This window comes from Elephas maximus, chromosome 19, assembly GCF_024166365.1.
Source record: "Elephas maximus indicus isolate mEleMax1 chromosome 19, mEleMax1 primary haplotype, whole genome shotgun sequence".
Lineage (NCBI taxonomy): Eukaryota > Metazoa > Chordata > Mammalia > Proboscidea > Elephantidae > Elephas > Elephas maximus.
Window position 1 is genome coordinate 66014880 of NC_064837.1, and position 27506 is coordinate 66042385.

General features: G+C 49.8%; 2 protein-coding genes across 3 annotated transcripts; both read right to left on the reverse strand.

Moving 5' to 3' along the window:
- Window positions 1-96: 96 nt before the first annotated feature.
- Window positions 97-6085, reverse strand: GALK1 (galactokinase 1). 2 transcript variants are annotated; one of them, XM_049861201.1, is made up of 8 exons: window positions 5773-6084; window positions 4454-4643; window positions 3884-4003; window positions 3552-3687; window positions 3245-3426; window positions 642-792; window positions 390-552; window positions 97-286 (listed from the first exon to the last, which is right to left on the reverse strand). In XM_049861201.1, exons 1-8 carry the CDS (start codon window positions 5935-5937, stop codon window positions 215-217), a joined length of 1179 nt encoding a protein of 392 aa, XP_049717158.1. In that variant the 5' UTR covers window positions 5938-6084; the 3' UTR covers window positions 97-214. The 2 variants fall into 2 exon arrangements, with proteins under 2 accessions (XP_049717158.1, XP_049717159.1); XM_049861202.1 differs by lacking the exon at window positions 3884-4003 and having other exon boundaries at window positions 5773-6085.
- Window positions 6086-21290: 15205 nt separating this feature from the next.
- LOC126062041 (histone H3.3A) lies at window positions 21291-23113 on the reverse strand. The gene is made up of 4 exons (XM_049859060.1): window positions 22992-23113; window positions 22361-22495; window positions 22087-22240; window positions 21291-21994 (listed from the first exon to the last, which is right to left on the reverse strand). The coding sequence occupies exons 2-4, from the start codon at window positions 22486-22488 to the stop codon at window positions 21866-21868; spliced, it is 411 nt and encodes a 136-aa protein (XP_049715017.1). The 5' UTR covers window positions 22489-22495; window positions 22992-23113; the 3' UTR covers window positions 21291-21865.
- Window positions 23114-27506: the final 4393 nt, after the last annotated feature.

The window sequence follows — 27506 nt, forward strand, 5'->3', positions numbered from 1 at the left end:
GGGCCTGAGAGGTACCACCCCAAGTAGGGGACAGTTCTGACGCCCACCCTCTCTGATACCCAAGCACACACCCACTGCTGGGGCAGGCAGGCTCATGGTCAGAGGCACAAGTTTATTGAGCACCCAGATGTGGAGAGCAGACACCAGAGGCCTGGGGCTGACCTGCAGCCTAGGCAGGCCCAATGCCCGTCATGCGCCCATCCAGGGCAGCACCTCACAAGGGCAGCACCATGGCTCCATCAGCCGCCTGGGAGAGATAGAAGGTGGTGGTCCCGCTGTACTGCTCCTGTGGGAGGGTGGGAGGGGTCTGAGTGGCCCCATCCCATCCCCGGGCCCAGGACACCTGTTTGGTGTGTCCTCCACCCTCCCAGGCTTGGGCAATCACTCACCTGGATGTGCTGCATGGTGCGGGATGCGGCAGCAGCCTCCAGCAGTGTCACCGTGCAGCCACCAAAGCCACCACCTGTCATTCGGCTGCCGTAAACCCCAGGTACAGACAGTGCGGCTTCCACCAGCTGGTCCAGCTCAGGGCAGCTCACCTCAAAATCATCCCTGAAAAGAGGATACAGAGGGCCGGACCTGGGACGCACTGGCCTGGGACTGCCTCTGCCTGGGAGGTGCGGGTGCCCAGAGGGCCTTACCTGAGTGACTGGTGACTCTCCACCATGAGGCGGCCGAAGGCTCGGTAGTCCCCACGGCTCAGGGCGTCCGCAGCCTGGGCCGTGCGCCGGATCTCGCCCACGACGTGCCGTGCCCGCCGGAAGCCCTCCTTGCTCACCAGCTCTTTGCCAGCTGGGGAAGAAAGAGAGTCAGCAGACCACTTCCCCCCACCCCTGGGATGTGGGGGAGGGACCACAATGGCTCCAGGGCAGTGGCCCCCGGCCAGTTACCAAAAAGCTATTTGCTGAGCATACGTAGTGAAGGGGGGAGAGCCCCATGGGTCAGGGGCAACCTCCAAGGCAGAGACCTGGCTCTGAACCTGCGACTAAGTCATAGGTGGAACCCTGAGCAGGTGACTAGGCTTTCAGGGCCTCCTTCTCCTCCATGGTAAAATGGGAGGATGCTGCCTCATTTGGGTGCTAAGAGGACCAAATACATGGAAACCACCCAGCAGGGTACCTGGCACACAGCAAGTGCTCAATGAACATCACATTAAGGCCTAGGCCCTGCAGCTGCTTCCAGGGTGAGTGGGACACTGCCTTACCTCTAGCAGCCCCGGCAGAGCAGGAGGGGGGAATTGGGCTGGCGTTTACACCAGAGGGCTGGGGGCTCCAGAGGGGACAGAGAACAGCCCAGGCAGAGATCAGGAGGTGGGGCATGCTAGGGAGTCAGCACGCTGTCCTACTGGTGTGGGGGAGGGTAGCGGGAGCGGTCTGTAACAGCAGCCCAGAGTGCCAAGAGGAGCTTGCTACTTAATTCCATGTGCAGCGGAGCCATGGACTTTCGGGAAGGAAGGACAGGGCTGAGCCCTAGTGGACACAAGAGACAGACTTGGGCAGGAGGGCCAGGTTGGGAGAAGCCAGCACCCAGGAGCAGTGGCTGTGAATGGGTTCATATTTAACTGGAGGCCTGATGGGGACCAAGATCAGAGACAGGAGTAGGAGGAGGGCTTAGATGCGGGAACAACGCCGACTCAGGCTGACTCTGAGGTTTCAAAGAGGAGTGATGAGGGTGAGAAAATAACAGAAAAGGGGAAGTCCAGGGGAGCCTGTGGCGAGGAAGGCTTTTAGGGGGTCACAGGACACCCAGGTGGATATGCTATGGCTGGGAAAGCGGGGGCTGGAGATACAGGTGTGAGGCTTTAGTGGCAAAGTGGGGGCTGATGCCATGTGCTGGGATGATGTCTGGAGGGAAAGTCAGAGAAACAGGAGGAAAAAGCAAGCCAATGTGGATACTGCTGCAGTGGCATGGGGAGGCACTGAGTGTAATCCACAAGATTTATGTTGGGAAACTATTGGTCAGCCCTGAGAAGTGTCATGGGAGGCGGGGCAGGGGGCAGGCCGACTGGGGGATTAGGAAATGGGTGGAGATGAGGAAGTGGGGGAAACGTGTTAGTTAGGGACTCTTCCGGAGAGTTTGGCAGGGGAGGGAAACACTTCTGGGAGAAGAGAAAGCTGAGTGTGTTTCACGTTTTGTTCCCAAGGCAGAAGGGAAGGAGTAGGTAGTGGAAAGGAAGGAAGGAAGGTGCAAGAGTGGGCGGGGCTGCCAGGTGGACTCTGGAGAAGCTGGTGGAGGGGGGGAAGCATCAGAGGAGTGAAAGGCCTGGAGGAGGGAAAACCTCAGCCAAGGCCGTCTGCACAGAGCAGGCCGGGCAGGGCCGAATGGCGGCTTTGGAGAAGGTGATGTTCTCTTTGGAGAAGGTGAGATGGGCCCTCAGGTTGGCCAGTGTCCCTGAAAGGGCCACACTCACACTGGCAGGGAGAGGGCAACGCCCCTAGTGGGCAGCACAGTTCACAGTGTGGGCTTGAGTAGGTCGGCCTGGGCCTCAATCCCAGGACTGCCACTTTCCATACATTCCCCTGAAGGGACAGTCACAGCACCTGCTCTACAGAGCTGTAAGAGAATCACAGGAGTTCATTTCTATGCGACCTTAGAACCTTGCGAAATAAGTACCACCTTCCTGGCCAGGTGTATCAGGAATCCTAAAAATACTTCTGTCTTTTGACTTAAGAATCCTACTCCTAGGAACCAAGTCGTGAGAAAATAATAACAGAATGCCATTACGATTTATGCATGCAGTCCACGGAAGGGTGGGGTGTGGTACTGGAAGACAGTGCATGTGACAGGGCATCTGTGTGCTGACAGATCACGTACATTTTAAAAATCATGTTGATGATGAGCTTTCCATGGCATAAAACAGGGTGCTGAGATAATGGTAAGTTAAAAGGAGGGGGCAGGTGAGAACAGTGCATATACTCAATTTTGAAAATTGAGATGGAAGAGGAAAAACATGGGAAGGAAATATGCTAAGAGTGGCCTGGTAGCATGTTAATTTTCTTCTTTGTATTTTTCTATATCTTCCACAATGGAAATCTAATTCTCTGATCAGAAAAAAACCAAGATTAAGATGTCCAAGCAGCCCTGCCGAGGCTAGAGCCCTGGGCTTGCAGTGTTTGGGTTGGGGGAGTGGGCAAAGGCATGGCAGGGGGCCCCTGAAGGTCAGAGTCAAGGCCACACGTAGGCTGAAGCAGCCACAGTGGGTGCCCAGCCACCTCCAGGACAGAGTGCGCCTGACCAGCCTCACCATCAAGCTCCTCCAGCTTCACCTCCCGGAGGCTCTCCTTGCCCAGCGCCTGGGCCACCTCCTCACACTGGCGCCGCCGCAGGGGGTACTCGCTGGAGCCCAGTGTATGGTGGACATTAGAGTTGGTGATGAGCACTGCTAGCCTGGGGTCCGACAGCGGCACCAGGGTTGTCTCCAAGGACCTGGAGTGGAGATGGAGTGGGAGAGATGACAAGGCCAAATGTCTGTTTGCCATGCCAGGTGGTGGGCACACTCCACCCAGGAGCTCTGGACTGTAAGGTGGGAGGGGGCGAGGGGGGCCCCTGACCTGCAGTCAATGAGCAGCGCGTGGCCCTTCTGCCCCATCAGGGCGATGAGCTGGTCCATGATGCCACAGGGCACCCCCGCAAAGCTGTGCTCAGCCTGCTGACACACCTGGGCACGGGCAGCTATTGTCCCCGAGTCTGCAGCACAGGGTGGGGTGTGGTGGGGAGGCTGGGGGCCAGGAGGGGGCACAGGGGTAGGTGGGTGGGAGCAGCAGTAGCTCCAAAGATGCTGCAGGGAAATTCCCACCCCACTCCCTAAGTCGAAGTAAGGAAAGAAGCACTGACCACAGACCTCAGGAAGAGGGCTGAGTTGGGACTGGGGCCTAGGTGGTACCTGGGCAGAGCTGCTGGAGAAAGGTGTACGTGGCCACTTCCAGAGATGCCGAGCTGGAGAGCCCACCCCCCAGGGGCACTGAGCTGACCACCACCGCATTGAAGCCAGGGAGGGGGGCAGCTGCAGGGAAGAGTGGGTAACGGTGAGATGGGCTGCCTGGGAGGATGGGCGCAGGAAGGGCACGTGTCCTGGCATGAAGGGAGGTAACGGCCTGGCAGGCTGCCTCTGGGGAGTGTGTCTCAATTGTTAGAGGCCACCGCCACCAACCTGCTGAGCCAAGGAGCCAACTGCCCTCTATCTCCCAGCCTCTGTGGTTTCTGGGATACAGTCTTCCTGATTCTCCTGCTACTTTAGGGCTCTGGATGCCAACAGGCTAGGGTTGGAATCTTGGCTCCTCCAATCACATAATGGGCAACCCAGGGCAAGTTCTAGAACCTCTTGGAGCATCAGTGTCCTCATCTGTAAAGTGGGAATGTTACTTCCCCATGGATCAGACAAGCTAATTAATTACCCAGCTGTGAGGTGGCGCTCCTGGTACCAGCACGAACTAACCCAGGCCTGGGCCCATACCTGGGTAGTGCTGAATCACCCCCTTGACGTAGTTGGCCCAGTGGGGTGTCCCAGGCTCTAGGGACCGCTGGGCTGTGGGTAGCGGGAACTGTAGCCGCCGGGGCTCGTCGGCATCCTCAGAGGTAGTGAGAAGGGATACGAGCCCATCCATCCGGGGGCTGCCTACCAGCACAGTCATAAGCTCCAGGGCCTGGCAGGAGAGAGGGATAAGCCACTCCAACACCACCCAGCTCTGAAGAACATGGGGCCTCAGGACAGACCAGGAAAGGGTGGAGCCAGGTGAGAGGCTTCACCCTGCCCTGCAGCAGAACTCCAGGTTCACCAAGGAGGGGATGGGAGTGGTCGGGGAAGAGTGCTGAGCTGGCCTTAGGGGCTTGGGCCCTGCCCCCAGGCTTTTCAGGGGCCAGCCAGCTGAGGCCCTGAGGGCAGACCTGGACTCTGGACTCTGCACTAAGCTGGGCTCCCAGATGTAGGGCAAGGGGGAGAGTGCAAAGAGAAAGAGGACCAAAGGAGACCAATGCCCTCCTATTTTGGGGGTGGCCTTGGATGCACTGTGGAGAAACCCTGGTGGGTGGTGGCTAAGAGCTACAGCTGCTAACAAAAAGGTCCGCAGTTCGAATCCACCAGGCGTTCCTTGGAAGGGCCACTATGAGTCGGAATCGACTCAACGGCAACCGGTTTGGTGTTGGCTGGATGCACTGTACCCACTCACTTGCTAAGCTGCACCAAGAATAAAACCAAAGCCACTGCCGTCCAGTCGATACCGACTCATGGTGACCCCACACTGCCAGTGGGGTGGAAAGAGCCCTGGGTCTGAAAGGAGGCCTGACTGTAGCTGCAGTCCCACCAAGAGCCAGCTGTGTGACCTTCAACAGGTCACCCGCCCTCTCTGGGCCTCAGTTTCCTCCTCTGTAAACTGGCCGGGCTGGGCCAGGAGACTCGGGGCTAGTGTGTGCCCTCCTGCGGTTGGAGTTACACGGGGCTGCAGGCCCGGATAGCCCCTTCTGCATGTAGCATCGGGGCCCACAGTTTGAGGCCAACATGCTCCCAGGCTGATGACGAGGACCTGTGAATCGCTGGGCGGCTCAAGGAGGCATCCACACGCCCTCTCCCAGCCAACTTCCAACTCGGGAAACGCCAGTCCCAGACTCTCCCCCAAGTGCTCCTCCCGCAAACTCCAGGTAGGAGGTTTGGTGATGCCCACCCAGCATCCCGCGCGGAGGGAATTAGCTTCCCTGCGCCCCTGCGCCTTGCCCTTGGCCGGAGAGGTGGCCGGGGCAGCGGGCAGCAGGTTTAGGGGTCCCGTCCCAGCCCCTCACCATGGGCAACACCAGGCCCTGGTTGTAGTCCGTGTGTTCCCCGATGAGGTTGACGCGGCCTGGCGCCGACACGGCCAGCTGGGGTTCGACCCCGAATTCCGCCCGAAAGGCCCGCCGGGCCTCGGCCAGCAGCTCAGAGACCTGCGGATGGCTGGAAGCAGCCATGACGCTCTCCCGCCGCGTGCAGCTCAGCTCCGCCAGGCTGGCCCAGTTGGCGCTGGATGCTCGGGGCGGGGCCACGGCAGCGGGCGACGCAGGTTCCTGCACGCGCCACCCTTCTCCCGGGGAAGCGCCAGCCGCCGCGCGCGCCCGGGCGCGCGCACCCCGAGCCAGGAGCCTTACCACCCGCGTGCCCGACGCGGCGCTGCGGAGCTGGAGAAAGAGGGGCGGACCCCGACTTCTCCCCGGCCCCGCCCCGCGGCCCGAGCTGGCTCCTCCTCTGCCAGGTCCCTCCTGTTGCTATTATCTTTAGGGCACGCGGGGCGGAAATCAGCACCCTGCTCCCACACCGGGTGTGAGGGAAGAGTGAACGCTCAGGGCCAGTGTCTTGCCCTGTCTGTGCCCCATGATGCCCACTGGTGCCCCTCCAGTAGGTATGTCCCTGAGTGGTACTCGGCAGGACTGGGAGGCCTGAGCTGCCCATTACTGGCCCTGATCCTGGGTCTCCAAGAGCGTGGTCTGGCACTCAGTGTAAGTAGAGACAAGGAAGGTCAAGTGTGGTGATGACCAGGGAGTCACTTTATCACAGGCTGCCTGTCTGGGGTGGACCCTCTGTCATAGCTGCTAGTAATGGAGGACTGAAGGTGGTTACAGCAGCCGACATGAGCCCAGCCACTCCTCCAGGGACCTACTGCAGCTGCCAAGGAGGGCTGGGCTTTTGTCCCTAGCAGATGTATCCTCAGCCCAGGAGGCTTGGTCTCAGAGGCATGCCCTCATGCTCAGGGTCTGACATTTGCTGCCTTTCTTGCCAGCCTGCATCCTGAAGCTTCAGGCTCGCCCCAAGCCTGCCTGGACATCTATCCACAGCTGCCCACCCAATTAGAAACCTTGGAGCTAATACAGCAGAAGGGGCTGAAATGTCAGCAGCCTCTGGGATTAGGGTGGGGGCTTTGTGGGAAGGTGTGTAGCTTGGGGACTACTCAGGGGTTTGTCCAAAGATGGAGAACTGCATTCAAAAGACAGCTCTGAAAATCACATTGATCAAGGGTAGGGTGGCACAGCTATTTATTGCAGCTGCTGTCAATAAGTTGTACACCCCTTGTCTTAGGCTGGGCTCTCTAGAGGAGCAAAACCAGCGAAGCGTATAGGACAGAGTAGAACTGCCCCATAGAATTTCCAAGGAGAGAGAGAGATTTCAAGGAAATGGCTCACGCCATTGTGGAGGCTGGCAAGTCCCAAATCCATGAGTCAGATGTAAGGTTGGATGCTTCTCCTTACCCACATGGTTGCAGGGGCTGATGAATGCAAAACTGGCAGGTCAGACAGCAGGCTGCTGGCTCACATCCCAAGAACTGGAGGTCAGAGGATGACAAGTCAGATGCAGGACCCAGAGGGGGCTTTGTCAGAACATCTACGTCTACTGGGTGCAGGCCACACGCCCAAGGAAACTCCCCTTTCAACTGATTGGCTGTTCACATCAGATCACAAAATGGAGGATGATTACACAGTATCTGCCAAGCCGCTGAGAATCATGGCCCAGCCAAGTTGACACATAACCTTAACCATCATAGTCTACCCCTTGTCAATTTGGCACCTATACACATCTCCTTAAACCTGCATAACCTCTAAATACATAAAGACAATTATAAATTCATACCTGCACCTAACACAATACAACTGACATGCATATAACTGAAAACACCCCAGCCCTATTTACATCTTATATTTTCTAATAAGTAATGGAATAAGAGAGGGATATTGCTATATATATATATATATATATATATATATATATATATGCCTATATCCATATTTATGCCTATTCCCAAGAAAAGTGATCCAACCGAATGTGGAAATTATAGAACAATATCATTAATATCACACGCAAGAAAATTTTGCTGAAGATCATTCAAAACTAGCTCCAGCAGTATATCGACAGGGAACTGCCACAAATTCAGGCCAGTTTCAGAAGAGGACGTGGAACCAGGGATATCATTGCTGATGTCAGATGGATCCTGGCTGAAAGCAGAGAATACCAGAAGGATGTATACCTGTGTTTTATTGACTATGCAAAGGCATTCGACTGTGTCGATCATAACAAACTATGGATAACATTGCAAAGAATGAGAATTCCAGAACACTTAATTGTGCTCATGAGGAACCTTTACATAGATCAAGAGGCAGTTGTTCGGACAGAACAAGGGGATACTGATTGGTTTAAAGTCAGGAAAGGTGTGCGTCAGGGTTGTATCCTTTCACCATACCTATTTAATCTGTATGCTGAGCAAATAGTATGAGAAGCTGGACTATATGAAGAAGAACAGGGCATCAGGCTTGGAGGAAGACTCATTAACAACCTGCTTTATGCAGATGACACGACCTTACTTGCTGAAAGTGAAGAGGACTTGAAGCACTTACTAATGAAGATCAAAGACCACAGCCTTCAGTATGGACTGCACCTCAACATAAAGAAAACAAAAATCCTCACAACTGGACCAATGAGCAACATCAATCCTTGAAGTTGTTAAAGATTTCATTTTACTTGGATCCACAATCAACAGCCATGGAAACAGCAGTCAAGAAATCAAAAGACGCGTTGCATTGGGTAAATCTGCTGCAAAGGACCTCTTCAAAGTGTTGAAGAGCAAAGATGTCACCCTGAAGACTAAGGTGTGCCTGACCCAAGCCATGGTATTTTCAATCACATCATGTGAAAGCTGGACAGTGAATAAGGAAGACCGAAGAAGAGTTGATGCCTTTGAATTGTGGTGTTGGAAAAAATATTGAATATACCATGGACTGCCAAAAGAACAAACAAATCTGTCTTGGAAGAAGTGCGGCCAGAATGCTCTTTAGAGGCAAGGATGGTGATACTGTGTCTTACATACTTTGGACATCTTGTCAGGAGGGATCAGTCCCTGGAGAAGGACATCATGCTTGGCAGAGTACAGGGTCAGCGGAAAAGAGGAAGACCCTCAACGAGATGGATTGACACAGTGGCTGCAACAATGAGCTCAAGCATAACAATGATTGTAAGAATGGCTCAGGACTGGGCAGTGTTTCATTCTGTTGTGCACAGGGGTCGCTATGAGTCGGAACCGACTCGATGGCATCTAACAACAACAACATATATATACGTATGTATATATAGCGGAAACCCTGGTGGTGTAGTGGTTAAGTGCTACAGCTGCTAACCAAAGGGTCGGCAGTTCAAATCTGCCAGGCTCTCCTTGGAAACTCTATGGGGCAGTTCTACTCTGTCCTATAGGGTCGCTATGAGTTGGAATTGACTGGACGGCAGTGGGTTATATATAGCATTGCATTGGGCAAATCTGCTGCAAAAGACCCCTTTAAAGTGTTAAAAAGCAAAGATGTCACTTTAAGGACAAAGGTGGCATCTGACCCAAGCCATGGTGTTTTAAGTTGCCTCATATGCATGCAAAAGCTGGACAATGAATAAAGAAGACCAGAGAAGAATTGATACCTTTGAATTATGGTGTAGGCAAATATTGAATATACCATGGACTGCCAATCCACCCCGCTCCTTGGAAACTCTATGGGGCAGTTCTACTCTGTTTTATAGGGTCACTATGAGTCCGTTCAACTCAACAGCAATGAGTTTGGGTTTTTGGTGTGGACTGCCAGAAGAACAAACAAATCTGTCTTGGAAGAAGTACAGTCAGAATCCTCTGTAGAAACAAGGATGGCAAGACTTCATTTCACATACTTTGAACATGTTATCAGGTGAGATCAGTTCCTAAAGAAGGACATCATGGTTGGTAAAGTAGAGGGTCAGCAAGAAAGAGGAAGACCCTTACCGAGATGGATTGACACAGTGGCTGCAAAAATGGGTGCAAGCATAATAATTGTGAGGATGTTGCAGGACCAGGTAGTGTTTCATTCTGTTGTACGTGGGGTCGCTATGAGTCAGAACTTACTTGACAGCACCTAACAGCAACGACAACATATATATATGGTAACATGCAGTGGTTAAGAGCTCAGCTGCTAACCAAAAGGTTGGCAGTTTGCATCCACCAGCCGCTCCTTGGAAACCCTGTAGGGCAGTTCTACTCTGTCCTATGGGGTCACTATAAGTCGGTATCAACTTGGTAGCAACAAGTTTGGTTTTTGGTTTATATACATATATATATACTCATACATGTGCAAGAAAACAAAGAAGAAATACTAAAAACAATTACAGTCCTTATGTCTGCAGCTGGTCACATGGTCATAGACAGCATGAAGAACTACTTTCTTCCACCACCCATTCTGTATTCCCTTTGCTCTCAGCAAACACTTCAGCTGGTTGTGGTTCTTTGCTTGGTGGGATAACCCAAACCTTCGTTCCTGAAGGGTCTGGGATATTAGTGGTCATGTTGAAATTGGATTGCTGTAGGTTTTGATTGACTTTAATCACAAGACATGCTAGCACTAAGAGACAACCTAAGGGATGTTCCGTGTTCCAGACATAGTTTTCTTTACCTCCATTATGTAATATCAATCCAATTTCCCGTTGGTAATCAGGATCAATCACACCAGTCAATATGGTAACTCTTTTCTTTGCCTGTTGATCCAGAAACATGAGGCCAGGTGGCATCCTTAACTTCTAGTTCAATAGAATCAGTGTTGTGTCTCATGGTGGGAGCATTCCTCCCTTTGGAACTAAGACCTCTAGACTCACAGAACATAGGGTTATGGGGACAGGACGTAAAAATTTTGTGAGTGGGTCACTAGGAGTAATAGTGAGTGGTGCCACGCCCATTTCCACCTCTTGATTCCTGGGCCCATGAATCCTGGCTCTGGGAGAAACAGCGCCATATATTGGATACTAGTTTAGAACATATACAGCCTTTTGAAGAACATTGCCTCCACCCTGCAAGGTATTGCCACCTAGCTGGCACCATAATTGTCTTTAGAAGACCATTCCATTGTTGTATTAAGCCAGCTGCTTCAGGATGATGGGGACTGTGGTAAGACCAGTGAATTTCATGAGCATGGGCCCATCGTTGCACTTCCTTTGCTGTGAATTCCCTGATCTGAGGCAATGCTGTGTGGGATACCATGATGGTGGATAAGGCATTCTGTAAGTCCACAAATGGTAGTTTTGGCAGAAGCATTTCATGCAGGGAAGGCAAATCTGTATCCAGAATAAGTGTCTATCCCAGTAACAATGAAACGCTGCCCTGTCCATGATGGAAGTGATCCAATATAATCAACCTGCCACCAGGTTGCTGGCTGATTGCCACTAGGAATGGTGCCATATTGGAGACTCGTTGTTGATTTCTGCTGCTGGCAGACTGGACAATCAGTAGTGGCTGTAGCCAAGTCAATTTTGGTGAGTGTTACTGAGCCCATGCATAACCTCTTTCCCTGACACCGTGGCCACTTTTTTCATGAGCCACTGGACAATGACAGGAGTAGCTGGGGAAAGAGGTGGACTGGTATCCGCAGAACATGTCATCCTATCCACTTGATTGTTAAAATCCTCCTCTGCTGAGGACATCCTTTGGTGACCAGTCACATGAGACACAAATATCTTCACTTCTTTGGCCCGTTCAGAGACGTCTATCCACATGCCACTTCCCTGTACTTCCTTCTCACTGATTTTCCAATCATGTTCCTTCTAAGTCCCTGACCATCCAGCCAAATCGCTGGCCACAGCCCATGAATCAGTATACAAAATAGCACATCTGGCTATCTCTCTTCCAAGAAAAATGAACAACCAGGTTGCACTGCTCGAAGTTCTGCGCACTGGGTGGATTTCCCTTCACCACTGCCCTTCAGGGAGGTCAGAAGCAACAATGCTGCCACTGTCCACGTCCAAGTGGTGCCCACATATTGTGCAGAACCATCTGTAAACCAGGCACAAGTTTTCTCCTTCTCAGTCAACTGATCATAAGGAACTCCGCATGAGGCCCTAGGTGCAGCCTGGGAGAGGTAAGGTAATGTGACAGGTGTGAGAACCATGGGCACTCGGCCCCACTTCCTCGTGAAACTTACTTGCATCTTCAGGTCCTGCTCAAGCCCAGTCTTGTATATACTTCTTCCATTTAATGATGGAGTGCTACTGTGTATGTCTGACTTTATGATTCTGTGGGTCAGACAACACCCAGTTCATGATGGGCAGCTCCATACACATAGTGACTTGGTGGCCCATGGTTAAATATTCAGTCCCTACTAAGGCCCAGTAACAAGTCAAAAGCTGTTTCCAAAAAGGAAAAGTAGTTATCTGCAGAGGATGGTTGAGCTTGTTCCTAAGAGTCTGTGCTGTGATTCACCAACAGGGGCCTGCCAAAGACTCCAAACAGCATCTCTATCTGTCACTGACACTTCAGGAACCACTGGATCAGCCGTATCAATGCCCCGAGTGGCAGGGTGGCTTGCACAGCAGCCTGAACCTGTTGCAGAGCCTTCTCTTGTTCTGGGCCCCACTCAAAACTAGCAGTTTTTTGAGTCACTTGATAAATAGGCCGGAATAGCGCACCCAAATGAGGGATATGTTGCCTTCCAAATCTAAGGAGGTTCACGCCAGGCATTGTGACTCCTTCTTAGTTGGTTGTAGGAGGGGCCAGATGTAACACTTACCCTTCACTTTAAAAGGAATATCTCGACATGCCCCACACCACTGGACCCCTAGGAATTTCAGTGAGGTGGAAGGTGTCTGAGTTTTTGTTGGGTTAATTTCCCATCCTCTAGCATGTAAATGTCTTACCAATAAGTTGAGAGGCATTGGTATTTCCATCCTTATTGGTCCGATCATCATGGTGTCATCAATGTAATGTTGAAAAACAAAACACTGGGAGTAAAAGCAATTGCTAATTTCATCTGATAGCCTGCTTATTTTGAGCACTCTTCACTAAACCACTTTTTGGCATAGTAAGGAAAAGCCCAAAGACAAAACAAAAAACGAAATATGAGTGGCCCTTGGGAATGTCAACAGAACTCACAAACTGTGCCTCCCTGCGAGGCCAGCTCTGTTGGGGTAGTCCTGAGTGAATGCTGGCAACCCCTTTCTCCAGTAACCCTTTCTCTATGCATCTCTGATCCCCCTTGGCTTGGATGTGCAACAGACCTGAGCCCAAAGCTCTATCCTTACTGCTATGTGATCTCAGTCAATGACTCAACCTCTCTGAGCCTCAGTTTCTCATCTGTAAAATGTGGGTAGTGATTCCTCTCCGAAGCACTGTCATAAGAACTGGAGTGATCATCTTTATAAAATGCCCAGCCCAGCACCTAACACTCAGGAAGCACAGAGTGTTTACTGTTATCAGCCATCCATCCATTCAGCAGGCCTTATTGGGGTCTCCTGTGTCTACTGGCCAGATAAAGCCTCAGGCTGCCAGGGGCTGGTTGGCAGGCACACATAGCCACAGATCTGACCCTCCCACTAAGATAAATGCTCTGACTCAAAAAACAAAGCCAAACCCACTGCCGTCAAGTTGATTCCAACTCATAGCGACAGAGTAGAACTGACCCATAGGGTTTCCAAGGCTGTAATCTTTACAGAAGCAGACTGCCACATCTTCCTCCCATAGAGGGGCTGGTGGGTTCAAACCACTGACCTTTCAGTTAGCAGCTAGGCCCTTAACCACTGCGACACCACGGCTCATTTGCTGTGACCCAAAAAAAAAACACCTAACCTGTTGCTGTTGAGTCAATTCCAACTCATAGTGACCCTAGAGGACAGAGTAGAACATCCCTGTAGTGTTCCCAAGGCTGTAATCTTTATGGAAGCAGGCTGCCACATCTTTCTCTGGTGGAGCAGCTGGTGGTTTGGAACTACAGACCTTTTAGTTAGCATCGGAGCTCTTAACCACTGCGGCATCAAGGCTCCTTGCTGTGACCCATGAGGGGATAAAGAGCTTTTCAATAGAGAAAAGTTGAAGGAGGAATCCTGATCTTTCTAAGTCCACACCCCTGTTTATTTCCGTTGTTTCATTTTTATTGAAAACACTCCCGTTGGACCCATCTATATATCCTTTGTATTGTGCAGTTTTTCTTGGAGAGCCTGGATTTATCTAAGGGGAAGTGCCCCTGGTTTGTTCAGATGGACTCTGAAACATCGATTTGGGAGACGTGTTTACTCTCCGTTTTTGAATCCTGTCGAGTGTGTTACCCACAATTTGTTCAAAAGAAAGTCTATCTTGACCCTTGACCTTCCCTCCCATTTCCTGGCCAGATGGTACAGGACTGGGAGGAGGTGGTGCCTTCATGGGACACCGCACCCCAGGGTCTGTTCTTTGCTCTGAAGGCTGAGAAACTCTCCTAGCCAGAACCGACTAGCACAAGTCCAACTGAGAAGGGCTGAGGCATGGTGAAAGGCTTCCCAGTAACATCAACCACAGGGACATACTGTCCAGTGGTGGGAACACCATGTTTGGTCAAGGTATCCAGGTGGGCTAGGCAGGCCTAGAGATGCCAAGGAACATTTGTTTGTACAGGTCATGGTGAGACCTGACCCACCGCTGAGATTCGCCCTTCTCTACCAGGTTCTATGTCTGTCTTCGGCACCAAATTCTTACCCCTTAGGCCCTCCTTAGGAACCCTCAGGGCGCAGCGGTTAAGGCTGCTAACCGAAAGGTTGGCAGTTCAAACCCACCCAGCAGCTCCATGGAAGAAAGGGCCTGGTGATCTGCTCCCATAAATATTAAAGCCATTGCCGTTGAGTCGATTTCGACTCATACCGACCCTATAGGACAGAGTAGAACTGCCCCATAGGGTTTCCAAGGAGTGCCTGGTGGATTTGAACTGCCGGCCTTTTGGTTACAAAATCATAAGGGGCAGTTCTAGTCTGTCGCATGGGGTTGCTGTGAGTCAGAATCAACTCGATGGCACCTAACGACAGGCCCTCCTTGCTACACTGTCTTTCTTCACGCAATGGAATTCTGTTCCCTTGATAGACCTCTGGCTTCTCCGTTACAATCCCAGCCTGATGGGACCTGGATCCACATCTTCCAAGCCAATATTTACAGCCAGCCAGCCAGCCTGAAAATGTTCGCTCTCAGCAGATGGCCCACCCATCTCACCTATTCTCAGAGGTACTTTTTGTTGTTGCTCCCAGAGGGTTAATCTATGTCCTGATTTGGGCTCCTTTGCTCTTCTATACTATTAATAATACCAAAACCAGTCGCTGTCGAGTTGATTCCAACTTACGGCAACCCCACGTGTGCCAGAGTAGAACTGTGCTCCGGAGGGTTCTCAACACATGATTTTTTTGAAGTACCTTGCCAGGCCTTTCTTCTGAGGCACCTCTGGATGGACTTGAACTATCCTTTTTGTCAGCAGCCGAGCTCATTAACCTTTCGTACCACCAGGGACTCCATTAATAACAATACAAATAAAAACCATTGTCAATTCTGACTAATAGCGACCCTACTGTACAAAGAAAATCTGCTCCCCAGGGCTTCCAAGGCTGTAATTTTATAGAAGAAACCTTGGTGGCACACCCGTTAAGACCTCAGCTGCTAACCAAAAGGTTGGTGGTTTCAACCCACCAGTCACTCCACGGAAGAAAGACGTGGCAGTCTGCTTCTGTAAAGATTTACAACTTTGGAACCCTATGGACAGTTTATTCTGTCCTACAGGGTTACTGTGAGTCAGAACCGACTCGATGGCAGTGGGTTTGGGTTTTTGGGAATCTTTACAGAACTAAACCTCCACATCTTTCTCCTGTGGAGCAGATGGTGGGTTCGAACCGCTGACCTTTTGGTTAGCAGTCGAGCACTTAACCACTGTGCCACCAGGGCTCCTATTAATAATAATAGCTTCTGTAGTGTTGATAATCCTAATCAGCGCTTGGTTAAGTGAGCCCTGATACCAGGGCTGATCTCTAGCCAGAACGCACCATAGGGCAGTACTGGTGTGTCCCACCAGTGTCTGTTCTGATTGGTCAGCACTCTTCACTTCTATTGTTAAATATTTTTAAAGTCCCCTCCAGAGCTTAAATAGGAGCCCTGGTGGCACAGTGGTTAAGTGCTCCACTGCTAACCAAAAGAGGCTGGCAGTTTGAACCCACCAGCTGCTCTGTGGGAAAAAGATGTGGCAGTCCGCTTCAGTCAAGATTACAGCTTTGGAAACCCTGTGGGACAGTTCCACTCTGTCCTATAGAGTCATTATGAGTCAGAATCATCTCGACGGCAGCAGGTTAGAGCTTACATTACCGGGCTCTGTACAGATTCTTTTGTTAAGTCCTTACGACGAGCCTATTGGGTAGACACTGTTATTATGATCATTTTACAGATGAGGAAAGGGGCACAGCTAGATCAAGGAACTCATCTGAGAATTCTGGGCCTTAAACTTGGGTCTGTCTGACCTGACACCTGTTCTCTCAGCCACCACCCTGCCCCCAAGAGCACCCTGGCTTGCTGCAGCCTGTGTTCTACCAGTCTCTGCTAGTGAGGTCAGGATTGAAAGCTCAGCCTCTGCTACTGCCGATGGGGTGGGGGAGTCACTTTCCCACAACACTGGAGCCCCAGTTTCTACCTGGAACACCCCCAATTTGGAAGCCCAGACCAGTAACCAAGCCTTTTGGGAACTGGACTGAATCTTTGCCTCCTGTGCTAGGTCCAGATCCACCCAGCTGGGGTGTGGTGCTGCCAGGAACCTTCGCTTTCACCAGCAAACATGCCTGGCACCTCTGCCATGTGCCAGGCACAACTCCAGAGGCAGGCCAGGCTGCCGGGAGCTTCTTGTCCCTCTCTGGCCCCAATCACATCTGCTAAGAGGGCCAGTTGCAGGCCTTGTCTTTACTTGGTACCCCCATCTTGCCCCCAAAGCTCCTGCCTTCTAGACTGACAACTCTGCTGTCAATGGCCATGAAGATAGTTCAGCTACTGAGATGACAGCTCAGGGCTGAAGCCACCTCTCCCTGCATCTCATGCTGGCCCAGAAGCTGCTGGCTGGGACTGTTCAGCAGCTGGCCCAGGCCTCCAGGCTGCTTGAGGTGAGCAGGAGGGCTGAAACTGGCTGGAGGCCCAGAGGTGGCAAAGGAGAGGTCTGTGGCTGCAGCAGGACCCTCGGACCTGTGATGTCTAGGCCTTGAACCCAACTCCATCCTTCCCCTTCTGTAGGCTGACCCCTCAGCTGTGAGGAGCTTATGAATAAGGTCCTGGGGCCCAGTATGTCCGACAGAGAGGAGTAGGGAAGGGAGTTGGGGTTAATGGAGCCCAGGTACCACCTCCATGGGGACATGCCCAGTCTCAACAAAAGACCATCTGCCCTAAGACTGCAGCTCATGGCCTCTCCTTCCCAGAGCCCTTCTTGTCGCTGGTACTGGTGGTGTTTAAGAGGGATTTCTCCCCGGAGTTACAGGTGTGTGATAGGAGAGACCAGCTGTGGGGGTCATGACAGGGATGCAGCCTATGGGGAGCCTGTGTCTGCCAAACCCTCCCTGGGCATTACAGGTGCTGAATGAGGGTACCCACTCCCCAGGCTAGTTTTGGGCATCTTCCTTCCGTGTGTACTCTTGGGACTGCAGCTTCCTTGAGAGCTGGCCACTGCCCTAAGAACACCTCAGACCCTGGCTGCCCAACTGTGCCCCCCCCCAGCACCCTTTCTAGATGATGTTTGGCCTAACAGCCACCCCAAGAGCCACAGCTTGAGGCCCCCTCCCCTTAGTAAGGGTTGTGACTGGAGTAGCTCTTGGTTTCCTCCTTGGGGAAGGGCAGTAGGATAGTTGTGGGCGGAGGCAGAGGATCCTCTGCTCAGAAAGCCAGAAGTGCCTGCTCCAGGGTGCACTTGACCTGGGAGAATGATCCCTGCCAGAACTGAGCATAAGGGTGCATCACACGGGGGAGCTCCATGATTCTGTGCCTGGAGGGACAGTGATGCTCACGTGAGATCCCCAGCTGCCTGGGGTTGCCGCTTACTCAAAAAGACCACAGGGCACAGGCACTTCCCCAACCCCCACCCCCACCAGAACAGAGGACATCACCATTTTGCCCTTTCCTCGGTGTATAAACTCAAAAGACTTTCCAGCCACACCTGCCTCCATGGCTGCTTAAGGCCCAAAGCCTTTTTCCTCACTCACTAGACCTACCAATGAAGGGGCCAAAAGACAGCCACTTCACCCAAGAGGGCATGGGCATCCTCAGTCTTCTCTTTGTTGGTGCTGCGGGATTTGTGTTGCCAGGGCCTGACCTTTCCTCCTCTTCTCCAGCATTTGTGTTGAAGTTGCTGGCCGTTAAGTCAGGCCCAGCTGGCCGGAGTGATCCATGCTGGTGAGATCAGGGTATAGGTAGACAAGGGCACCACCGCTGGGGTGAAGGAAAAAGTTCTAATGGCCAAGGCAAGGTATACCAGTCCAGGTGAGGTCTTAGATCAGTGCCTGGGGTGGAGCAGCTTCTAAGAAACAGTTAGGAGATGGTTGATGGCATGGGTGGGCACTGCATGCCCAGGTGGACCATACTACTCTTTTGAGACAAAAACTGGCAGAAGTTAGAAAAAACTGCAGGCTAGACTGGCCCTAGGCCGAGACCCTGCCCCCTGGCCCTGAACGGTCATTCAGAGCACAGGCTCTGCTGAAACTGAACCACAACCTCAGTTGGTTTCCTGTTCATTCCTGGCAGTCAGCCGTTGGGAATGTTCCCCCCTCTGCTGCCCTGCCTGAAGATGATCCAGAAAGGGCCTGTGTTCCAACCGCTGCACAAACCCCAATCCTGAGGACATGAGCCCATACTTGCACAGCCAGGCGGGAAAGCCCCAGCAGAGAGAATTAGTGAATGGGAAAGTATAAATTTCCAGTCCAGCCAACCAGCTCAGGACCTGTTATCTCACACTCAGAGCCATTCGCCAGATTCCTGGTTCTGGACATGGACTGTTCTTTGCTGGCCTCTGTTCTTCCCTCGGCTCCTTGTCTGCCAATGTTCCCAGACATGAGTGGGCCAGGTAAGCTGGGGAAAACAGGAGCACCAGGGACCTGACAAGGGCCTGGGATACTAATGTACCTCCCCCCCCCCATTCTGGCTCCCAAGAGGTTCTAAACCAAGTCATCCCCTTCTCCCTAGAGCACCACTAGCTACCTCAGGTAAGGAAAGACCCACTGCCCTCCCCACCCCCCACTTGGTTTCACCCTATCTTCTGCCCCATCCCTCCTTTCTCTTATCGGTCACCCTCAGTGTAGTTTGGGCTGACTCCCTGAGCCCACGTTTCTGGGTAAAACATTTTTGCTTCGCATGGACCAAAAAAAGCTAAAGGGCAAAATATACTCACCCAGTGCCCTCGGGCACTTCAAACCTGGCTTGTTTTCCTTAAGTCTGTTCTTACCCAAAAGCTTCACTTGGCCCCCATCCCACGCCACCAAGTGCTTTGGTTAAGTGGGGCAACCACATTTTACCATCGCAACATGACAATGAGTAAAAACAGGCACTATTACTAACACCCAAGTTCGACAAGCGTAAAACAGGCAACATCCTGGTCAAACATGTCACCTTCATAACAGGCATCTACCTGTTTCATCATTATATGCGCCCCCACCCTTCCTGAACCAGGAGACAAAGCTTTCTGGACATTTCCCCCACAGGAAATTGTGAAAGAAACAGAAGTTTGTCATTCAAGCAAAAACCATAAACAAGATGAGGAAGTCTAACTTCAACAACTTTATTTTTGTCTCATCCGTCAAGGGCACAGGGTACCTTCATCGGCTCCAACTTTTTTTTCCTTACAGACTGTTCCATCACCCTTTCTCAGTGATAGCCTGTGTGGGCACAGCTTCCAAGAACCACAAAGCCTTTGGTTAAATGTGTCTAAGCAGTGTGATGTGAGCTGCACTTCAGCAGATTCTAACAAAACCCAAGAAGCTGCAGACCGAGGGAGAAAGCTCAACAGTGCCACCCATTTGGATTATCACATGTAGTCATAAGCAGCTAACCCATGATCATCTCTCTGTTTGTGTCCATTTGTGTACTTGGAGACCACAGGACAACTCCAGCATCTAGATTATCTCATCTCTAAGTACCATGTAACAAAACTGTCAGATTTGACATTTGTTCTAGAGCCTGGTTAAGATGTTCCAGAAAACCATTTCTTTATATTGTAATGAACCCCACCTTTGAAAACTTGTAAGACTTAAGTTAGGAAGACACCAAAGCCTCTTGACTTCAAAACTCTAGTATGCTTCCCTCTCAACAAGCTCCTTCAACTTCAAACTAATCCAAAATTTTTTCTTCAAAAAGCTGTTTTAATACAGCAAAAATTTCTACAACTAGTAGCTTTGGACATACAATCTGGTTTTCTGATGACTGGTTGCTCTTGCGCCCATTTCTTGACATTCATGACTATGCTCCAATGGAGACGATCACTGGTCAAAAAAACCAGTTTTGTACTGAGATGGTGGCTTAGCCCAACAAACAATTCCATGCCCGTGAACTTGTTAAAATAAACTTGCTATATACATTTCTACAAACCCAACCCAAAAAAGGTTCATGGAACAAGATCCCGAAACTGAATTCTAAAATTTTAAAGTACTTGTCTCTCGGTCTGTGCTGTACCATGAATATGACCGAAGTATTTTACTGGTTGACAGTATGGGGGGTGGAGGAGCCTACCGATAAACTTTTAGTCCTAAGTTCACATTGCAAATATGGCAATTGTGGCGTTTTTATAGATAAGAGAACTATCTCATGGGATTAGTTTACATGCTTTCTACAACTACTTTTATAAAGTTCCTTTAACTACCAACCAAAATCTAAAATACAAAAGCTCAAACTCTAGGACACAAAAAGCCTAGACAATAGATGTATTAAGGCTCTGTACATTCAATTTAGATTTTTGACAGTTACATAACAAGTTTATTGATAAATCTAGTCAACATACATAATTGACCTAAAAACTTCAATAGAAGGATAAATTTTAAAACCACTTGGAAGGCCACCTCTATTAAAAGTGATTTTTTCCCAGGATAGTATACCAGATGTAACCTAAGCCAACACCACCTTAATTGGCAGAGGACTCAATAAGCTGGACCTACATCCCCCTCCCCCACAGCAAGTTTACACTAAGTTAAAACACAAACTCCACAAGGAAAAACATTTCAGAATTGACTCCTCTCAGTGGAGAAAAACTCAACCTAGTTATGAGACCACAACACAACGAAAAGCTGCACTAACTAGTTCTGGAAATTAGTAACAGGTGATGCTGGTGTGAGTAACTGGTATTATATACTCTAGAGCCCTTATAAATAAAATCCCCCATCAGTGTCTGCATTATCAACTAGAGGATTAGTTAACGTGGTAGAATGAGGACTTATGCAAGGTACAACGCAGCACAGCATCTTACTGTGAAAACAAGTGTAGTCTAGTTAAAGGCAAACCAACTCGACTCTAAATTACACACATCTCAATGACAAGACTTCCCACCACATGTGAATGTAAAACATTTAATTTAAAAATGTTGACACTACAATATATAAAATAGCTATTATAAATGCACATAGTGTATTCTATAGCTGCCAAGTTTACTTTTTTTCTTTTTTCTTAGGAAACTGTAAGTTACACTGTGGTTAAGACTTGTATCTTCACCCTTGAAAAAGCCCACATTCTATCACAGTGATGTATGGTCAGACTTAACAGCCCCAATTGTTAAACACCTGGATCAAGTCATAACCAGTTTTATTGCAAAAGGACCCTGTACACATTTATCAATTCTAGTACCTTAATAGCTACCCAACAAGTCAGTAACATACAGCAACATGCATCATGAGAAGCAGGAAATATCACCCATCCCTTCTGCAGATCAGCAACTTGTCACTCCTGAGCAACAGTGCCCACATCACTGAGGTCTGTCAACAGTCACTTTTCGCATTCATCCTGAGTGAAAGATGGAATGACTTAAGTACAAATGCAACATATTATAAACAATTTCTTACAAAAAAAGTCACAAATTAAACCAAAGTATTTTACAGAATTTACTACAAAACACCATAAAAACTGCCCTTCACTTAAGCTCTCTCCCCCCGTATCCGGCGAGCCAACTGGATGTCTTTGGGCATGATGGTGACTCTCTTGGCGTGGATGGCACACAGATTAGTGTCTTCGAATAACCCCACCAGGTACGCTTCACTAGCCTCCTGTTGAGGACAAAACCACACAGTTAAACCCCGCGGAGAGAACCAAGCACACACAGCCCTTCCCCTGAAGGAAAACCGCCTTTCTGCCTTACCTGCAGGGCGCCGATGGCTGCGCTCTGAAACCTCAAGTCCGTTTTGAAATCCTGGGCGATCTCCCTCACCAACCGCTGGAAAGGCAGCTTCCGGATCAGAAGCTCGGTCGATTTCTGGTAACGGCGGATCTCCCGGAGCGCCACGGTTCCGGGCCTGGAGGGAGCGGAGGGGCGCGTGAACGGACGCCGATGGGCAGCCCCGGCGGAGCCCCGGACAGTTGGCGAACAAAGCCCAGCGGCCGCCAGGCCATTGTTTCCTCCCCGCTCTGCCTACCTGTAACGGTGAGGTTTCTTCACCCCGCCGGTAGAGGGAGCGCTCTTCCTGGCTGCCTTGGTGGCCAGCTGTTTGCGGGGGGCTTTCCCCCCGGTAGACTTGCGGGCAGTCTGCTTGGTCCGGGCCATTTTTCACCTAGAACAGCACCCCCACGGTGAGGCCGCGCGCCCCTCCAGCCCGGCCCCCCTCTCGCTCGCCGCCGGGGGCGCAGGGGGACCGAGCCCGACCCGGGCCCCTGCCGGAGCGAGTGCCGACCTCCGCCGGCCCCGCCCGCGCCCTCGCCCCCCACCTCGCGGCGGCAGATGGCCGGGGAGCCCCCCCTCCCCTAATGACTCAGGCTGCGCGGAGCAGCAGGCTCCCCCGGGAGGGGGGCGCAGGGAGGAGTCACTTCCCCTCCTCGCCAGGCGGAGCCCGAGCGTCCGGAACCAGGCGCCGGAACCTCGGAATCACCACTAGGCCAGGAGCGGAGAAGCGGGACGACCCGGAGCCCCGAGAACAAACCGGCCGGTCCACGCCCGACGCCAGCGGGCAAGCAGCCCCCTCCGCCCGTCACTCGGTTCCCAACGGCCGCGACCCGCGCCATCAACGGCTGGCGGGGCACCCAGTCATGGCACTCCCCGCGAACGCCTACCAAACGCCGAAGTCTTGGGCCGCTTCTCGGACTGCCGCGCCGCTCCTGCTGCCCAAACGAGAGCCGCAGTCGCTAAGCAGAAAGACGACAACCCCCTACCAAACGACCAAACCGCTCTGCGCTCCCAGCCCCCCCGACGCCTCCGCTTTTATACCCACGCTTCACGCTGCGTCTCTGCGTCATAGGCCCCTCATTTGCATACACCAACGACTTTTTCTATTGGCGGGCGCTTTCGCCGGCGCGCTGACATCCCCCGACACAAAGGCCGTGCTTCGGCCCTGTTCCCTGATTGGTAGATATCTGGATCGCTGATTGGCTGTTAAAGTGGCCTGATGATTGGGTAGATGCAAACAGAAAAGGACGAATCAGAGTTTAGCACTAAGAGGCTCCTCTGATTGGATAAAATGGAGCTATGTTTGGATCCTTCCCTTGGTTCCAAAGCTCTACAATAGAAAGTCAATGCAAATGAATTGCATTGGTCCCAAGCAGGACTTAGAGCCTGTTAGGGCCGAGTCTAAGCTTACTGGCATTAAGCTAATGCGATGTAGGAGGATGAGAAGGTATTTTAAAAAAATTTTTTGTAAATATTTTCCAATGTAAAATAAAATGTGTTCCCTGATTATTTACTTTCATAACATTTTTATAGTTAAATTCAAAGTATAAATGATAATTAGAATTCAGTAAATCATATTACGTTATGAAGTATTTTACGTATCACGTATGTGGCACGTAACGACAACAACAACAGATGCATTTTAACCAAAAAGCAGTTATTTTATTGGTGGGGTAATTTTATTGGTGGGGTAAGAGGGGTAAATAATACATGGAAAGAAACGAATGTCAATAATTGAGATTTTTCCTGTTAAAAAAACCAAAACCAAACCTGTTGCTGTCGAGTCAGTTTTGACTCATAACAAAGCTATGTACAACAGAACAGAACACTGCCTGATCCTGCCCCATCCTCACAATCATTGCTACGTTTTAGCCCGTTGTTGCAGCCACTGTATCGATTCGTCTCTTGGAGGTTGAGATCCTTCCTCTTTTTCAATGACTGTCTACTAAGCATGATGTCCTTCTCCAGGGACTGGTCCCTCAAGATAACATGTCCAAAGTAGGTAATACCATGTCCAACGTAGGTAATACAACGTCTTGCCATCCTCCTTTCTGAGGAGCATTCTGGCTGTATTTCTTCCAAGACAGATTTGTCCCTTCTTCTGGCAATCCATGGTATATTCAACATCCTTGGCCAACATCATAATTCAAAGGTATCAATCCTTCTTCAGTCTTCCTTATTCATTGCCCAGCTTTCACATGCATATAAGGCAACTAAAAATACCATGGTTTAGGTCAGCCATACCTTAATCCTCAAAGCGACATCTTTGCTTCTAACACTTCAACGGGGTCTTTTGCAACAGATGTGCCCAATGCAATATGTCCTTTGATTTCTTGACTGCTCCTTCCATGGGTGGTAATTGTGGCTACAAATAAAATAAAATCCATGGGTGGTAATTGTGGATACAGGTAAAATCACTACTTCAGTATTATCTCTGTTTATCGCAATGTTGCTTCTTAGTACAGTTGGGAGAATACTTTTTCTTTCTGTGGAGGTGTAACCCATACTGAGACTGTAGTCTTTGATCTTTATCAGTAAGTGCATCAAGTCCTGTTCGCTTTCAGCAAGTGAGGTTGCGTCATCTGCATGTTGCAAGTTGTTGATAAGTCTTCTTCCAACCCTGTTGCTGCATTCTTCTTCTATAGCCCAGCTTCTTGGATTATTTGCTCAGCATACAGATTAAATAAATATGGTGACAGATTGAATAAATATGGTGAAAGGATACAACTCTGATGCACACCATTCCTGATTTGTAATTGAGTTTACAAATAGTTTTATATGTTTTTAGATTATGTTGCAAAATACCTTGTGATCTTAGTACCCTTGGAGTTAAACAAGGAGTAACCTGCTAAGCAACATACTGTATTTCTCTAATTACATAATTTGACTGAATGAAATTACTGGGCAAAAAAGGGAATAGTCCTACTACAGCATTGACATGCATATAAGGAGTAAATGAGAGATAGGTAAATTAAGTATGTGCCCTTGTTTTTATGGTATGTCTTAGCAGGTATTACTTCTGAAGAAAGATGACAAATGTCTAAAAATGCTAATCCCTATCTTCACCTAAATACATGTCTTGAATGGATTGCAATACTCAGTTCTCCAGATAACTCAGGTATATAAAATACCAAAGTAGATTTAAGGTTAAGAACAGTCAAGCAAAGCCCAGAAAATTGAAATAGAGCCTTGGGCATTCTACTCCATAGATCCTTTTCAGGGTTCACAGATTCTTTTACGTTATTCAAATAAAAAGTAGCAAAACCAGGTGCATAGAGATGTCAGTTTAGAGAATGACTGCGTATTAGTACCTTTAGTACAAATACTTCAATATTTATTTAGCACATCAAAGGTCCCAGTGGCAATAGTGAAAGAAATTTACAACTTGAAAAAGCAGCTATGGCAGAAACAGGGCTTTGAAACTTTCCTTCCAATTTGAACCCCTGCTGAGAATTTGCATTTCTGACAAGTTTTCTGCAGAGAATTTGCATTTCCACCCCCAGATGTACTGAATCAAAATCTACAGCTTAACAAGGTCCGCAGGTGATTCGTATGTATAACCTCCTGGGAACTTGTTAGAAATGCAAATTCTCGTCGGGGGTTGGAACCTGAATGAATCAGTTGGAAGCCCTGGGCAAAAATGCCTTTGGTCCAATCTCTGGTACCTAATTTCTCTCATTTTCACATACCAAAACTTTCATGTGACAATGTAATCAACTTTAATTTCTGCTTTCTGCTCAAAATGTGGGGTAGAGAACAAGAAAAACTTTCTACTTCATTCACAGCCATATCAAGAAGGGAAGCCAAGATGGAGGTTCTCAGAGCCTGTGTAAAGCTAAGACAAGGGAGTTGTTTGCATCTCAAATAGGAAGGAGGCTGTCAAATGCTCTGGGATGTAGCCAGCCATACACCGTCATCCTTCTGTGACTGCTCAAGGACCAGGAGAAAGAATGGGCCCCTAAATTAACATTCCACGGTTTTTTTTGGAGGCCCAGAACCTTGTAATTTCTATGCCTCCAATGGCAGGGACAGTCCAGTTACCTTTCTCCCAGTGTTGGTAATTACTAGAAGGAAACTAAAGCTGCTCTCGGAGAAGCAAGGTGTGAATCTACAATACGATGCCAAGCAGCCATTTAAAGAAATAGTTTGTCCCTCTTACTTGGTAGTCATCGAGGCAGGTTTGTTATTGTTGCATTTCCTAAGTTGGCACAGAGGAGGAAAAACAACATAGTAAATGGGGAAGAACTGGAAATGTCTATATAATCAAAACAATATTGTGTGATGCAGGGGTGTAGATTTCTGTCCTAGTTCCTGTTGTCACTGACTTGCTGAGTAACTTCAAGCAAGTTTCTTAACCTCTCTGGGTTTTTTTTCTTATTTATAAATTAAGTATTTGGATGATATCGTCTCCCAATTCTACCAGTACACACTTATTCTGAAGTTCATGGTCACACGCCGTTCTCATCAAGTCAATTCTGACTCATAGGGACTCTATAGAACAGAGTAGAACTGCCCCATAGGGTTTCCAAGTCTGTAAATCTTTATAGAAGCAGACTGCCACATCTTTCTCCTACAGATTGGCTCGTGGGGTTCTAACTGCCAGCCTGTAAGCTAGCAGCCAAAGCTCTAAACTCATGATATATATGTGTGTATATATACACATATATAATTTAAAATCTAATGTTGTGAACTATTTTTCCTCAGTCAAATCACACTCAGGTATTTTGGGGATAACATATGCTGTGCAGTAAATTACTTCATGTGGCCCTTCTAACCATGCATGGTCTTGTAAATCCCACATAATGATTGGGTGGGACTATGCAAATAAGGTATTTGTGGCCCACCAAGGGGATTGGACAGCCTGCTAAGAATGCAAATAAGGTGCATGGAACCCCTTTGGAGGGGTGGGACCATGCAAATAAGCTGTATGGAACACTAATGAGGGGACTGGTCAGTTTTGCCATCCTGCTGGCTGAAAAAACACCCAAACCCAGAGCAGAAGGGGGACTTCACTATCATCAACAAAGAAGAGCCAGAAGCAGAGCGTATCCTGTGGACCCAGGGTCCCTGTGCTGTGAACCTCCTAGACCCAGGAGAGAGAAAGCTGTAACGCTGGAGATAGCACAAGATGGCAAAAAGCATCATCAGAGAAATGGCAGCAGCAGAACTGGGAGACTGGCAAGAGAAGGCACAGTAGGGTTCCTGGTCCACAGAACAAGGCTGCTGCGGTGGGCATGCCAACCCATGGACCAAGAGAGCTGAGTGCCTTCTGGCAGGGGGCTTCCTGGCAGAGTGGGGTGCCTCTGGGGACTTATCAGTACAGCTTAAAAGCTCTTTAACACTTTCCTGAGCAGGGCAGGGGCCAGGCCGGAGGCAGGGGCCAAAGGTCAAGGAAGGAGGCC